At 39.7% G+C, this 16,800-nt stretch overlaps 2 protein-coding genes across 2 annotated transcripts; one reads left to right on the top strand and one right to left on the bottom strand.

The window, feature by feature from the left end:
• The first annotated feature begins 40 nt into the window (after window positions 1–40).
• LOC145470189 (peroxiredoxin-5, mitochondrial-like) lies at window positions 41–10,254 on the top strand. The gene is made up of 7 exons (XM_081454020.1): window positions 41–180; window positions 4,101–4,235; window positions 5,143–5,184; window positions 5,953–6,042; window positions 7,251–7,289; window positions 8,543–8,704; window positions 10,015–10,254. The coding sequence occupies exons 1-6, from the start codon at window positions 67–69 to the stop codon at window positions 8,702–8,704; spliced, it is 582 nt and encodes a 193-aa protein (XP_081310146.1). The 5' UTR covers window positions 41–66; the 3' UTR covers window positions 10,015–10,254.
• A 99-nt stretch (window positions 10,255–10,353) lies between these two features.
• On the bottom strand, window positions 10,354–15,960 carry LOC145470185 (uncharacterized). The gene is made up of 2 exons (XM_081454017.1): window positions 15,159–15,960; window positions 10,354–12,725 (listed from the first exon to the last, which is right to left on the bottom strand). Exons 1-2 carry the CDS (start codon window positions 15,715–15,717, stop codon window positions 12,322–12,324), a joined length of 963 nt encoding a protein of 320 aa, XP_081310143.1. The 5' UTR covers window positions 15,718–15,960; the 3' UTR covers window positions 10,354–12,321.
• Window positions 15,961–16,800: the final 840 nt, after the last annotated feature.

Below are 16,800 nucleotides of genomic sequence, written 5' to 3'. Positions count from 1 at the left end.
AAAATTGTCCGAATACTCTTTTTTTCCTCTTCCTGTGTAAGAGTGGGAACTGGGGAAAGCTTCAGCATGAAGGGAAGTCACGCCAAAGCTATGAATAGATCGATCGCTCGGTTAGGTGGTATAGCTTCTGTAATTTCTCGTGGATTTCGCTCTACTGCGTCCGCAGCAATGCCGATCAAGGTAAGATTGACTTGTTTTTCCATTTGTGGCGTGAGAAGTTCGGATGTGTTCCTTTCTTCGTTGCACAACTTGCACGTGAAGAATCGCAGGGAATCGTAAGCCCTTTCTTTCGGAGAATTTTCCACCCTGATGAGTTATTTTCCGAATGTCTTCTCTCTGGTTTTCTTTTTCTTGCACTCGGAGTTCAGACTAGTGACCTCCTTTCATTTCGCATCAAATTCTTTTTTTCTGCAGCTTGTTCAAATGTGTAGTCTTACTGAGCTTAAGATATCTTCATAAGTCTACAGTAAACTAAAAATGTGCAAAGGGGAAATATCAAGCTAGGTGATGATATGACTGTGCAGTTTTTTGCAGCTCGATGAGTTACATCTTTGAGGTCTTCGGATCCGTACTTATAGAATACGCGATCATGAGAAAGACACGAGACGAGCTAAAGTCCGAAAATTTGAAGTTTAATTGTGGATGGGTTATCTTTGAGCTAATTTTGGGGGTTTTTCATTTAGGAGCTAGTAAGTTTCAAAGTTAAAAACAGAAGATGTGGTCATCATTAAAATGTATAAACGTGTCATATTGCATGACAGTGATTGGTTAATATTCAGGTGCCTTTCAGGAAAGCCCGATATCCCATTTCACACTTCTGTTATGTTCTTGGTGAACATACATCCGTGTTTTCCTAGAAAACAAGGAATTTCTCAGTTCCTTGTTTATACAGGGGACTCCATGTTATTAACATTTTTTTATGCTGCCATTTATTTGACCCAAGCAATGTCCAACCAAAAAGCCCTTAATGCTTCATTGGTCACCACTCACATGTAAATTTTACTTCCTCGAGGCTTCGCATTTCTCCATTTTTAACTATTTTCATCAGTTTCATCATTAAATGTATCTAATTAAATGTCCCATACAGAGTAAATAAAGAAAGAGTCCGTCAGTCAGTCAGTCATCCCTATAGCACCAGCTGGCACAGAGGGCAGCAATGAGGCTCTTCTATTCTAATGATTGTGCTCCATTAAAGAATCAAAATTGAATTGAATTTGAAAAGATTTGGATGTACTTCCTGGCTTTTTGCCTCTATTGGATCATCACATCCTACATTAAAAAATGTTCATCTTAACTAATATCAAGGGGGCTGTGGTGTCTTTTGGTACTGATCATTAGTAAACAACCTTCCCCTTTTCCGATGGAGGATAAAAGAAAGACAGAAAAGTGAATCTCTGAGGTTTAAAATTTCCACTGGAGATTGAGAAGGAGGTACATGTATCTTGTGAGTGAGAAGGGCTGGGGGCACAGTGTTGTTTATGTACTTCCTAATGGACATACGAGTTCATACATGTACCGGTACCTCCCAATAGAGGCTAAGGTAACTGAAGTTTTTGGAAGTGTACACTCACAGGCACAATTTTCCAGAGGAGAACAAGGAGACTGAGTCGTTATAATAATATGCGCTCCTGCTTTACAAGGGTGTTCTTTGTCAGGGGGTAGTATAGTGGGAATTCCAAGAAAGGGTGAAGGGCGATCAGTCATAGGCATATTTGCCTCTTCAAGGTATGCTGGCACTTAATTCACAATGAATCCATGTAGGGCTCGATTTTGATTTTTGTTTTTCAATTGGAAAAAGACAGGCTGTCATGTTGATGTACCATGGAATGTAAAAGATGTATTAGTGGTGCAAAATTGAGATGCAAGCATAAATTATACAACATTTGCAAATAAAAAAGTCCGCAAAAACTCAAAGATCTCTGTTGTCTTCTGACCATCACTGTCAGGTCTGACAAGATTCAAAGATTCAAGGTTACCCTGAGATGGCAGTTTTCGCTTATGGGCTTCTTTACATGTAGATTAATTGCTGAAGCAGGACCAAAGACTGTCATGTTGATGTACAATGATGTACCATGGAATGTAGAAGATGTGTTACTGGGGGTGTCTCAAAAACTAAGACCTAAGACCACCGTTGAATCTCAAAAACTAAGACCTAAGACCCCCGTTGAATCTCAAAAACTAAGACCTAAGACCCCCTCTGAATCTCAAAAACTAAGACCTAGGACCCCCTCTGAATCTCAAAAACTAAGACCTAAGACCCCCTCTGAATCTCAAAAACTAAGACCTAAGACCCCCTCTGAATCTCAAAAACTAAGACCTAAGAGCCCCTCTGAATCTCAAAAGCTAAGACCTAAGACCCCTCTCTAAATCTCAAAAGCTAAGACCTAGATTTGCTTTAATTCGGAACTGGGTTTGCTTTAATTCGAGTTTGATGAATTCATTAAGCTAAACTAAATCAGCAACGGTGTAATTTTTGCAGCCCAAAATTGTGCATTTGAAGATTTGGATCCTGTTTGATCGAAGAAATCTTTGATGTTTCCAGTTCGGCCATGCAGCAATGTCACTGTTCAGGACGATGTAGCATTGATCGTAGACAGCAAAACAGTAAACGTATTCAAGACAATTTATTTACATTGACAGCGATGTAGTAAGGCACGTAAAGACTGTAAAGATTCGTTATGACAGAAATGTCAGTCTAGATCACATGTAACCGACAGTCACATTTACTTTTTACATTTGATTCTTGCAAAGTTACCCAGTGACATTAGTGCAGGAATATATAAACAAAACTTAAATACAAAAATAAATAGGGAAAGCTCAAATAAAAAGGAATAAAATTCCATTTTCACATGCACAAGTTTTTGTTCGAGCACAGTCATGCTGTTATACTGATGTAAATCAACCGGTGTGAATTTTAACAGCTTTACGCACGTAAATGGCTTTGATCTGTTTTATTTTACCATGTAAATTAAATGTACTTTTTTATCTTAGTGTCCGGCAGCTGGAAACAGCATTCTCCAGCAGTCTAAAATTTTCACAGATTTTCAACAGACTGTGTTACCAGTCTTACTCAACTAAGTTTGTTTGGACTGAAATGCCAACCGAGTTCAAAAATTTTGTGAGCTTGAGGAGACTAGACAGACTATAAAATCGCCATGTTCTTGACACTTGGTTGTGGTTGTGCAGTGCATGAATCTTCTTAGCTTGGGCATACTAAAAATAATTGTGGTTGCTATGTTTATTTCCATTAGTCAGAGGCGTTGACATTTAAGCCAAATAGCGTGAAAGTGTAAGCTAGTCCGAAAAGGAAAAATCCGAGATTGTTCAAAGTCTTCAAAGAGGAATCAGATCTTCGAAAACAAATCATTTTGGGCTGCAAAAAGTACACAGTTGTTGATTTCAGTTTCGAATTAAAGCAAACCCAGGTCTCTGGTCTTAGTCTTAGTGTTTTTGAGATTCTGTGGGGGTCTTAGGTCTTAGTTTTTGAGATTCTGTGGGGGTCTTAGGTCTTAGTTTTTGAGATTCAGAGGGGGTCTTAAGTCTTAGTTTTTGAGATTCAGAGGGGGTCTTAGGTCTTAGTTTTTGAGATTCAGAGGGGGCTTAGGTCTTAGTTTTTGAGATTCGGAGGGGGTCTTAGGTCTTAGTTTTTGAAATTCAATGGGGGTCTTAGGTCTTAGATCTTAGGTCTTGGGTCTTGGGTCTTAGTTTTTGAGACACCCGTATTACTGGTGCAAAATTGAGATACAAGTATGACTTATTATGAAAACAACATTTGCAAATAAAAAAGTCCAGGAAAATCCAAAGATCTCTGTTGACTTCTGATCATTACTGTCAGGTCTAGCAAGATTCAAGGATTAAAGATTACCCTGAGATGGCAATTTATTCTCAAGGACTTCTTTACATGTAGATTAATTGCCAAAGCAGGACCAAAGAATTAATTTTAACTTTTTTTTTCGTACATGCACAATTTTTATTAGGGGCTCATCATCACAGAAGAGACATCTTGCTATGCCTGCAATTAATTTCTCCCAAAAATGATTTTAGGAAAGGTACAAAACTCTTTAATGAGAACATGGAATTTGATTTGAATTTTTATTTAGGTTGGTGACAAGCTTCCATCTATTCAAGTCATGGAGGGAACTCCTGGTGACAAAGTCAATGTTGCTTCACTGTTTGCTGGAAAGAAAGGAGTGCTGTTTGCAGTGCCAGGAGCTTTTACCCCAGGTTGCTCTAAGGTTTGTGTTTTTCATGTTAAACATTAATTTAACCTACTCAGATCAATAGGGTACTTACAGTGGAAATCAAAACTGGTTGAACAGTTTTAAATGTATATCATTCTAGGGGTGCAAGACTTTGTGAGGAGGCAAGACTAGCATTTCTCTTAGTGAGCCCGAGACATTTTTACTTCTTCAATTCAAGATCGAAACTTCTGGAGTGTTTTAAAGGAGAGCTTGAGGCATCCAGATATCATATATAAAAAGAAAACAAATCAGTCCTTTGAGACTTTCTTGGTGTTACAAAAAATTGAGACTGCAAGTCAGCTTTGTGAGAAAATCGCAGTCTGTCTCAGACTGTCAGACTGTCTCGCAGTCTCATTTTTTAGTGGTTATGTGCGCCTTGCAGACTTGATTTTCTCACAAAGCTGACTTGCAGTCTTACAAAAAATTGAGACTGCAAGTCAGCTTTGTGAGAAAATCGAGTCTGCAAGGCACACATAACCACTAAAAAATGAGACTGCGAGACAGCTTTGAGAAAAAATCAAGACTGCGAGATGCACATAACCACTTAAAAACAAGACTACAAGACCCATGAAATTTAATGAAAATTTTGCAAGACATGGTTTTTGAAGGACTTGATTCACCACCCACCATTCTGTAATCAACATATTTCTGATCGAATTTATTTAGTCTTCTGACTGTACAGAAGAAGCTGGTTCAAGTGAAGATATGGTGAACCTCAGGATTTGGAGAAGACTTTGTAACAACAATAAATGTATCTTTGCAGGTTCCTTGCGGTGGCTAAGGAATTAACTGTTAAATCATTTTTCTTTCTTTTTTCCTTTTTTCCTTTTTTTTTTTTTTTTTACAGTGTGATGTTTATTCATAGTGCTGATCATGTAACCTTTCTTTTGTTCAAACTTAGACTCATCTTCCAGGATATGTTGAAGATTTTGAGAAATTCAAGGTACATGTATTTAAAGTATATTAACCGGGTTGGTTTGCACAGAAGGTGCATGAGTGGAGCCCCACTGCTTAGAAGCTTTGGTAATCCATCAACCTAAAAAATTTTGGTTGTCATGTGATTGTCTGTATGTACATGTACGTACGTAAGTGCATCTGTCTATCCATCCATCCGTATGTGTGTACGTCCCCTTCATGTAAATCGATGTGAAATGTCACTCTGCAACAACCTAGTTCCCAAGGCTTTTCCCATAGAGATTACATGTAGGAGGGGCGGGTTTATCGCATACATCTTTAATATTGGGCATGCATCCATGTTGTGTTCAACTGACACCTGTCAAAACAAGGTATCTGCTGACCAGTATCACATGACCATATTGCGGGCTAATGTTTAGAGCTCATTGAAGCCACGTGTATTTTTTGAAGTTAACCGCTGCCCGAGGACAGGTTTTCAATTGGATCGCAGGCTCAAGCCAGGTTAACTTACTGTAATCAGGAGCTCTGCTTTTAGGCTTGGCTAAATCTATATATTAAATGAAACGTAACTGACAACACTGAATAGGAATGCTCTGTAAGGCCACTATGTTTAACCCGTGTTATTCCCAAGCTCAAAATCTTAATTGTCATTACTGATCGTCATACATTTCTTTTCAGGTCAGTTCTAAGATTTTTGTGGTAGATAAAGGCAATAATCTGGGGGTGTTAAGGGGTCAATGTCAAACCACACTGAGCATTAAGTACATTTAGCATTCACCTTTTTTTTTTTCTTCAGGAAAAAGGCATGGAAATTATTGCTTGTATCTCAGTAAATGATCCATTTGTGATGGCAGCCTGGGGAGAAGCATTCAAATGTCAAGGCAAGGTATGTTGATGTGCGTTCTGTTATTAAAAGCTGAACGGAAGTTTAAAATCTCCCTTTAATATGTAAACCTCAACACATCCCAACCCACTGCATAGCCTATCATCCCCCCCCCTCCCTACCCCCCTTTCCCAGGCCCATTAAAACACCCAAGAGACAGTACTCTTTCACTACTCTTTTCAATAATTGTGTAAACCCTGCCCTTTTATGTACATTGCACTTCCAGCACACAAAAAGACCTCATGAGGCTGAGCATTCCCATATGGTCCTTTACAAAGAATGTCCCCCTCCTTCTCCCCACAGTGGTGACCTGTGTGCAGATCTCCAATTTTCTCTTGCCATGAAGGAAAGATATTGCAAATCTGCCTGCCTCAGGACAGAGGCAACAAAGTGTACTTTGAATACCCTACAATGACGTGAAAATCAACTGATCGCAAGGAAAAACACAGTGTCGCTGTGGCCCATTCCCCTTTTTGAACACATCATCAGTGATCATCGTCAGCATCTTTTATTTGCCACACCTTAAATGATGAAAAAATAATGACAATATCAAAAGCCAGCAAGGAGACCTCCAAGAATCCACCTGGCTTATCGCGGAGATCACTTCAGTTGTTACCATAAAATATTGTAAATGTTTAGTTGTGTCGGCACAGCATGACCAATTCACCATTTTTTCATTAAAAATGCAAAAAAATTAATTTTGCTTAAAGCTGGATAAGTTTGGTTAACTAGTTACTGATACTGGTAAAGAATTCCAAATTTCGAGGCCTTAAAAGAGTATATTGTGAATTGCTTAAATTTTATGCAACAGTGGTATGTCGATCGATATTGTGCCATAAATGATTACTCGACTGTTTGTTTACAAACCAAACTGAGAAACATTAGGGGCAACAATGGATTGTCATAACGAAACATAAATTCGGCCATGAGATGACCTGAAAAAAATTCTTAAATGGCTAATTTAGCAAATAAGGGCGTGCTTGATGGTCTGAGTTGGTAATGGCTCGTACAGCACGCTTTTATTAATAAAAAAAATCTTTTTATTTAAGCTAGTCACATATTTAGACGACTGAACAGAATTACAATTTTTGAGTGATATAGGGATAAATGAACATCTTGGCGAAGTAGGAGAGAGTCTCTTTTGAAGAGCTGTCTTGTATGTGAGGTACAATGAACATGTGTTTTATTTTGTCTCATTCACTTTGTTCTAGATCCGCATGCTGGCTGACGCTCAAGGTGAATTCACCAAGGTACATGTGCATACAAGAAGTTATGTTAAATCGTCACTTTAACAGACAGACAGACAGACAGACAGACAGACAGACAGACAGACAACCTTTATTTAAGCACCATAAAAGATCGTGCATATTAAATTAAATGATGGTTCTTCAAAACGTTTAAAAGCGTCAATAGCTTAATACACGTACATGTACATGTATTGTGCTCATTTAATGCCAGATCAGCCAGGGAATCCCATAATATTTACCAACCTTCCGTTTCAAACTTATTTAGGTCTTTTTGCAACGTTTGAAAAGGAACTGCAATCTGTCAAGGTGAAATCTGACTGAAAAGTACACGTCTGTTGCGTTTTCGAGTGTGTCCTTGACTTGCCTACAAGGCGCGTTACGAAAGCCGAGCCCAGATCAAAAATAATCAGAAAATTGCCCTCAAATGCAAAGAGTGCTAGGATCGAAGAGGATTCCAACCTGCAACCCGGCAAAGGACTTTGATCAAGTCTGTTAAGTTTGGCCGCATTGTAATCCTTTTCCGTCTTCTCAAATCATAGGCTCGTCCACACTACGCCGGAGGAATTTGAAAACGGAAGTATCACTCTGAAAGCGCGCATAAAATGTTTTCCGGGCATTTTGGATTTGTGTTTGAGGTAAACTCGGTCAGAGAAATCACATGATTATGGTGACACCATTGTTTGCGAAAACCGCCGTTTTCAAAATGTTTTCCGTCCGCACGAAAACAAAAAGCCGGCTTTTTCAAATTTCTCCGGTTTGAAGAGCGTTTTCGAAAAGCTCGGTTTTCGTGACGGATTTAGTGTGGACGGTTGGCCTAACCCGGTAGGAATGAAGCTGCGTTTTCAAATTTATTGGACGTAGTATGGACGCTGCCTCAGTCTTTCTTGCTTCCTGGTGGGTTGTTATAATTTGCCGAGTTCTGTTTTACAAAACCAAATTATTATTATTATTATTATCGCTGACATTGGTCCAGTTTCAGTGTGTGGTTTAATTTAGAATAGCGTCTCCAAATTGCACTGAAACCCAATGGTAAAATCGCCATATAGGTCATGCTTTCTCAACATAGCCGTAAACCCCTTTTTGTGATGTGCAAGATGACTTTCCTCCTTTTCATATGGACGGAATATTATTAAAGGAACAAGAATGGTCAGCATTGAGAAAATTGCCACAAACTTGTTCAAAACATTTAGGCGCACAACGACCCGAGCTAGCGCTCGCTGAGGCCTGGTGACTGACGCTTTCTTACCTATCACCAGGCTGTTGATTTGGAGCTAGATGCAACTCCATTCTTGGGAAATGTTCGCTCAAAGAGATACTCAATGCTGATTGAAGACGGAGTGATCAAGCAGCTTAATGTGGAGCCTGATGGTACAGGATTGAGTTGTTCGCTGTCCAACAACCTGTTCAGCCAGATTTAGGTAAGTAATGAACGCGAGGAAAACAAGTCAACAATTTTGATTGCATTTGATTAAGCACAATATGGTGCAGATTTTGTAACGCGATGGGGTCTTACACAGCGTAGCAGATTCAGACCCGGTCGGCATACTCGCCCCATACTAATAAATCTGAAAAATCCCTTCTTTCCTGTCCCAAGAATTGAGTCGAGGTCACACGTAAGTAAACGCAAGTAGCCACAAGTTTAACTTGCCTTGAGACTTGCGTTGGGTGGACAAACGGATTTGCAAGTTCCCTCACAAGTACACGCAAGTCACACACACAAAAAAAGAAAAAAGCCATTTCAAGGCTTTCAAGGCTGTATTTCATCGGCTAAGAGGTTGCTATAACAACGAATGGACGTCATTCAACTTGGGTTGACTTGGTTTGGGTGGCCAAACAGTGAAAAACTTGCGTCGACTTGCGTGCAAATGTGATCTCGACCAAAGTGAGCGCAAATCATCGCAAGCCAACGCAAGTACACGCAAGGCCTGACTAAACGCAGTCACAGGTAGACCCAAGTTTTCAATTTGGGTCTACTTGCGAGTCTGTTTGGCCAGGACTTTAAGCCCTGGCCAAACGGAGTCGCAAGTAGACGCAACTTCTCAACTTGCGTCTACTTGCGACTCTGTTTGGCCTTGCGTGCTCTTGCGTTGACTTGCGATGACGTGCGCTCACTTTGGTCGAGATCAAACTTGCACGCAAGTCGACGCAAGTTTTTCACCGTTTGGTCACCCAACCCAAGTCAACGCAAGTTGAGTGACGTCCGTTAACCTATGATTAGCCAATGAAATACAGGCTATGTCTGCCTTGTAATGGGTTTTTTTGCGACCTGCGTGTACTTGCGAGGAAACTTGCGAATCCGTTTGGCCACCCAACGCAAGTCTCTTCGCAAGTTCAACTTGTGGCTACTTGCGACTACTTGCGAGTCCGTTTGACCAGGGCTTTAGGGTTAACCTCATAGGGAGGCAGCGTGGCCGAGTGGTGAGCGTGTCGGACTCGCAATCCAGCGGTCCCGAGTTCGAATTCCGTTCTGATCACTACCTGGATTTGTTTCTCGGTAGCCCCGAGTTCAAATGGCCGGCAATGCTTACAAATAGCCAACTGGTTTGCCTCCGGCCAGCTGGGATTCATAACAATGTTATGTTTAATTTCAATCATTTGTTTCAATTGTTTGCTCGGCTCCCCTAGACTTTGTGCTATAAACACTACCGAGGGTAAATAAAGGCTATATTTATTTACTTGACTACATGTAAGTGTCTATTTAAGTTCTATATTGTTCATTTTCCGTTAGATGCCACTGAATAGGAGGACAGATGAGAAGGGATTTACAGTGTGCACACTGAACGTTTTTAAGAAGTTAGAATAACCCGAAGCATTGACAAGGACTTTTAACATGATGATGATGATCTTAAGACGCTAATATATAAACTAAGAGAATTGTAGAAATGTAGTCCAGGCAAGATGGCGTTACCATAAGTGATGTAAAAGTTTTGTAAAAGTGAATAAATTACCAAAATGGCACTTGCCTTAATTAGACCTTGTGTCATACTTCATAATATGGGTTATACGCATAAATCTACAAGCGTTCTATTACGAATACCGTTTTCTTATTGGCTGTGCTACTCACGATTTATTTTGTTGTGGATAAGGAGTAGCTCAACAGTGTGCGGTCGTTGACAAAATGGCGACCGCTTCTTAGCGTTTTCTAGCGTCTGTGAAGAGGATTTCGATAAAAGTTTGAAAGTCAAGTAGATTTCTCGATTTCTATGAGTGATACAAATCTCGAGCTCATAATCTAATCGGTGAATGCAAACTGGGTCTTAGTTCTAAACAAGCATGCAGTATTTTTGGAGGTCGTTCACTGGGACAAGCAGACCTTCGAGGACCTGCGATCGACTTAGCAACGAGAGTGAAAATTAAGATACAGCAAACGACAATGGAGGCACACAGTTCAAGATACGCCTTTTTTTTCTCTCTCAATTTTTTTATATTATCATTTTTGCACAAAAGTCGTCCCTGGATCGATAATAACTACTATCCAAACCATTGTTTATTGTAATGAGTAAAAATATGTTGTTATCATACATCATACATGAGAACTCATAAACCATTACGGTCATAAACGAAGGAAATTGGCCCTCAACGGGTCTGTCCGAGTACACAAGAAGTGATATAAGAGACAACACGATTCATTTCGGCTTAATGCCTCCTGAACTAGGAAAATACAATGGTTATTCCCATGTTTACCGGTAGACAAGGATAGACCCCCACTAACCATATAGTCACGTTAAGAGAGCTGTTTCCTATAAGCTCGCAGTAATAATTTGATTGTTCCTCTAACTCGACGAACCTGTACACCATTTCCTGAGCATAAATTCAACTGTAGGTCATACATGCGAAGAAAATATTCGATGTCCGGCCTACAATGTACGTATTTCACCACAGGGCCGGGTTGTTTCAAAGCGCGATTACGGAAACCCAGGATTAGCGAGAATTTTGACTTCAGTTTTGTAGTATTTCGGTGAAGTTTTCTGTTTATATTGTTTGTCCTTCAGTTTTGAGCTTCAGTAATCTCAAACTACACAAAACATAAGCAGTGAAAATCGTTTTAATACAACAGAAATTGATACTTCGGTTAACTTTGAATCCTGGGTTAGCGTTAACCGACGTCTGAGCAACCCGGCCAAGGTGTTTATGTTTAGATACCCACATTAATTCACTTGGTTACAGGGATACATCAGTATATGAAAGAGAAAAGACCAACTTGATTGGCTTGGCGAACGACAATTCAATTCTTCTCGCTTCTGTCTTCGCAAAATTATGGTCCCCCCCCCCCCCCCCTTATTAAATATGAAAGACTTAATAAAACATGATCATGATCGTTAACAGTCATGCCTAATTTTATTTACGGAGTAGGTTTTGCGAACCTCCGAACTCTCTTCAATCCCCAAACTCCGACCATCCCACCCCTCCCTAATATTTTAGCCCGGCAATTATCACAAATACGCGCCCGCAAAGACGTCAGTCTAGCGGTTTCTCGAACGACTGGAGTTCTCCAGTTCTTTGCTTTGAAACACGGCTTCGGGCACTTTGAACGATTTTGCTCTTCAGTTATCAAACCTGACATTGAATTGGTTACCGGTTTTGCTGCTAAAGCGATACGGTCCTGAAAACGTCCCTTGCCTTGTTTAGTTTTACAAATCCCTTACTCAGTTTTACAAATGCTCCACCATACAAAAATAATGTGAAAAATACTAGCCAAACACTGCATTGCTTAATTATTATCACTCAGTTAATTATAAATTAAGGTACTATAAGGTGTTTATTATTTTGAAATTTGAATGTGATGTTAAATACGAATGGTTGCGGGAATAACGCGTGGCGCGCGAGAAGCGTGGGAAGCTCCTGCTTAAATCACGCGTGCCTCAAATGGCTATTGCTTCATTTGCTATGAGTTACTAATATCATAAGAAATTTAAATTATATCGCCATAACACCAGCCTTTTTCGTGTTACAATTCAAAGAGTTTTGTTTCAACTCCATTCCCTTACACATCCCTAGCGATGCCCTAAAATTACCTGAATTACTAGAAACTACCTTAAGGATTATTGAGATCGTATTTCTGTCTCAACTCGTCGGTCTTGTTTGAAGGGGACCCGGGTTTCAATCGGATACCCTTGGGGCGTTTCTTCTTGGATGGTTCCGTTGGTTCCAGGGGCTCGTAACCCGCTGCTCGCATACAGCAACACATTAACCAGATTATCAAATACACAATGATGGGTATAAGAATGATGGCTAAAATCGGGAAGAGAACCCACAGTATATCTTTCACTACCGGACATTCCTTGTAGTACCACCTGCCCTTGGCGCAATCTTCTGGTTCGAAATTTTCCGACGGGTACAGCGCACATTTCGCCGTTGAGGAACACCAGTAACACAGGTTATCCCCCTGTAGACATTTTTTACAGGATCGTTTTCTTTCAGGGCAGGGAGTTACACCAACTGCAAAAGAACATTCAGGAAAAACAGTTAAAAAAACACCATTCCATGTCATTTTTTTAAAAAGTGATTTTATCGCCAAAACCTGCAATGCGCTGACTTGCAAATTTTTGACTTTCTTGCTCGAGGCCAAAGTTTTGTTTTGTTACCTCTTCCGTGCCCTCTAGCTCTAAAATAGACTATGAGTGGTCGATCTTTCGCTTAGTCCGTCGAGCGAGACCGTAAATAAACCGCGAGCAAAAAATTTCCTTCTTGTTGTTTTTCACGTCACGCACGACAGACTAAGCGAAAGAAGGACTACTTTTAGTCTGGCCCCTCGACCCTTTTAATCATCCCAAAGAATTCTGGTCTCTAGGGACAAGAATTTTTTCTACTCCGTTCAAAGTCGTTCCCAAGGGCGACAGTTCTTCAGCGCAATTACCAAGAACCAAAATCGCGCTTGACTCCCGTCTGTATCATTCATTTTATCTGCTGCTTTATCCTATCTTTTACTTTTCAGATAGAGCGGTCTTGAGCAAGCGTTTTTTTAAGGAAAGTAAAACTCAAACCTGGGTAAGTGATAAGCAAAACATTCTACCAGTTTTGCATCACGTATTTCACATTTTTTTTTCTCCCATATCACTCATTTTATCCTTCTTTTATATCAGTCATTGGTTATAATTTTGGTAAAGTTATAATGAAGAAATAAAAGACTGCAACCGCTTCCAGCTTAAAACCTCCACACAGAAGAGTTTTGGTGCTTTTGCTTTCAAATAGCCATAAGTTGTTTGTCTTTGTGATTAGAACCTTTCAATTTACACGATATGGTACATATATTCACGGTTAAACCCCATCCCCCTCTCCCCGAAAAAAAAAATTGCTCAAACACGCAAACTGGCTCTCAAGCAAACGTTTGGAAAAATATTATTTGTCGGTCGGAATGCACTAGCAAATACAGCTAAATGTTTGAGACAGACGAAGCAATATTAAATATCCGATCACCATCAAAACAGGACAATTAATATTTTAGGGTGGAAAAGAGTGAAAACAAAAGGTGGAATTTGTTTACTTATCATAGTGCATGCTCTGCTAATAGCTGTTAAGACTTGTGTCTTTCCGTTGGTAAGATTTTGGTAAAATTCTGCCCACAAGTTTCGGAAAGGTTCAACGCGTTGCCAGAGCAACATTCATAAATTCGAAGCTTGATATATTTAGCAGAGAAGAAGAGTTTGCAGTATAAATCAGTATAAATTTTTATTTCTGTTTTGATTATGGTCGTGTCGGATTAAATGCTTTTCTCCTGTGGTGTCCCCATGGGAGATGTTAAAAGGTAATTACAGTTGACGGTCAGTTTAAAGCGCCAAATTAATTTGTCCGTTATTGAAGTTCGTTTATTTTTACTGGGGTCTCTGTAGAGGGTGCGCAATGATTGTAAATGCCGGGCCTGAATGAATCGAACTTGCGCTGAGAGATCCTTCAAGTTACAGTAACGGACTATTAAAAACATATTGCACATGAGTGATCTTTGTTCTTTTGAACAATTTTGACAAGATCTGAATATTTGCATGTGAATAAAACTCCCGATTATGAAAACGTCTGTGCAAAAATTCTCAGAAATATTTTGATCTTTTATCGGGAAATACATCTTTCTTTACGCGGTAGGAAAATATTGACCCTTGTTTCAATATATTCTCAAAATTTCTTACACCTACGTTCAGATATTTAAATGCGCTAGGAGACTATATTGCATACCATTCTTATGAAAAATTCATCACTAAAAATAGGCCAAGATTTTTGCTATTTTGCTATTAACCGTTGTACGGTTCTTCCCCCTTCTCACCCAAAGTTTAAACTACAAAATGGCATCGGCGAAGGTTTGAAAGAAATTTTTTGCAATTTGGCGAAAAACACATTCGCTTTCCCCCTCTGGCGCTCAATACTACGCTACTTAACTTTTTAAACTATGCGTATTTTGCTGCCTCCTGTCAACTTGTAAGGTTTCGTTGGCGCGAGTTCTCTATCAGCTCTCTCACAAAAGTTGTCCAGAATCGCAGTACCTTGCCCTTTTTTAGCACTTTTAGCGGTGCGAAATCGGTGACAGAGTTATACGTGCGCAAGACTTCTGCCATGGTTTGACGAAAACAAAAAGCTCTCCCCGCTTTTGCATATTTTGGTTCCAATCGCTTCAGAAACCTGTGATGCGTAAATTAAAGTAGCGAAGAGCAGATCAGTCGAATTTCTGTACAATTGATTATAAAACCTTAGCCTTCTAATAGTTGAAAAATCTACTACTGAGTTATTTTCCCTTGGAATACCAAACACGGTGTCGCTTACTTAAAAACAGCCCAACACTCTGAGCAAATATAGGGCGAGGAATTCCTTTAGAAGTTACCCAGCCATGTGTAACAGGAAAGTTATCTAATGACTAGCTGGGAGATATGTAAAATTTCTACTTACTTGGGTAAATGCATTGACCCTTGTATGCTGTTCCCTTTTTGTGGCAAAAGTGGTGCGTTGTTGACGCGTTGTAAAGGACCTCGCATGTTTTTTTCGACTCGCACCAAAAACAAAACTCGTGTGACGTGCAGCTCTTGCAACCGCCCTGGCGTCCGCAAAATACGCTCGCGTTCACGGTAACCACGCTGCTGTTTTCTACGGTGTTGTTCGCTTCTGGTGCGTCCATAGCTTGTAGCTCGTCCAAAGATTTGTCGTAATACTCCAACACCGTCTTTTTTCTCTCGTCTTCAGCCGTTTGAGAATTTACGCAAGTTGTCGTTCGGTGTTGACGCGGGCAGTTCTCGCTTCTTTGTTTAATGCACTCGCTTCTGTGTGAACCATCGCTACACCACTCACAGTTCCCTCCTCTGGACACGCACTCCTCGCAGTTTGGTTCAACTTGCGCGCATTCTTGAGCGTCAAAATAGTTTTTGACGTAGCCCTCTTCTTTCCATTTGTGTTCATAGCAATAGAAAGTTTGAACTGCCACAAGAAGTATAGTGATTTGCACCCCTCTCATTATCAACAGTATTGGCGGGAAGTGAAAAATATACTTCTTCACATAAGCTTTTCCTTTGCTCTTTTCTTCAGCTGAAGTTGTCAGTTTAGGCGAGCCATATGTTCGCCGTGTTTTCCACCTGATACGACAATGTTTAGAGTTTCACCGCCTAAAACAGTTGACAAAACCAGAAGGCGCAATTTCCACTGTATTACTAATGATTTAGCACTAAGTAATTCAATAGATCAAAGGCTCTTTTCTTATATTTGCATAAGTGACTTCACTGAGTGACAATCTTTGTTAAACTGGATGCATGGCTGATTTTCGATAATAACAGTTTTGTTACTCGCAGCGTGACACTACAACTTATAAACTATTCTTATCGAAATAAATGCAATTCTAGTCTTTTCCAATCGATACTTTATCGATACCTTTCCAAAAAATAAGTCTTTTGGCCCTGTTTTATACCTTTCATCGACTGAATTATCGAACTCAAGGAAGCGCGCATTTTCAACGACATAATTCACACCTGAACGACAAAGTTCATGATTTATATGATAATTTATGATAACACTGAATCGGTCTTTTTTTTTAACTGCACACCACTCTCCTCCCAAAGTCAAAAACGTTTTCCAACGATTCGCCAATGATTTGATGCCTCTTTCACCTTCTGTTGAGCTTGTTTTCTGAACTTGTTCTTAATATGTTCGCACGGAATATTTTTCTTTGTTTAAAAATTTTATAATCGAACTAAATTAGTTTGCACATATTTAAGGTTTTATCAGCAGACGGTGACAAATATACGACTTGTTTTAAGATATCCAGATGTTTGTTGACTAGCTCACGTTACTTTAGAACCGATAGAATTTTTTTCAGTGTAAGTTGCGAGTGATATAGGGACAAAATATGTTTCTATTTCAGACGGACTTGAAAATATATTTGAATAATTATGCATGATCAGATAAAGATATTTTCTGCTCTGTTCCGTTTCCTGTGCCAACAAGAACAAGAGAAACTTACTCTGGTTGCAAGTCTTTTAGTACATGCCTACTAGCTGAAGGAAGGACATAGGAGACGTCAGCGAGTCATAGAAACACAAAAATA

The sequence above is a fragment of the Orbicella franksi genome, chromosome 15 (genome assembly GCF_964199315.1).
Source record: "Orbicella franksi chromosome 15, jaOrbFran1.1, whole genome shotgun sequence".
Lineage (NCBI taxonomy): Eukaryota > Metazoa > Cnidaria > Anthozoa > Scleractinia > Merulinidae > Orbicella > Orbicella franksi.
The sequence above is the reverse complement of the archived record's forward strand: the minus strand, read 5'-3'. Positions and strand labels throughout refer to the sequence as shown.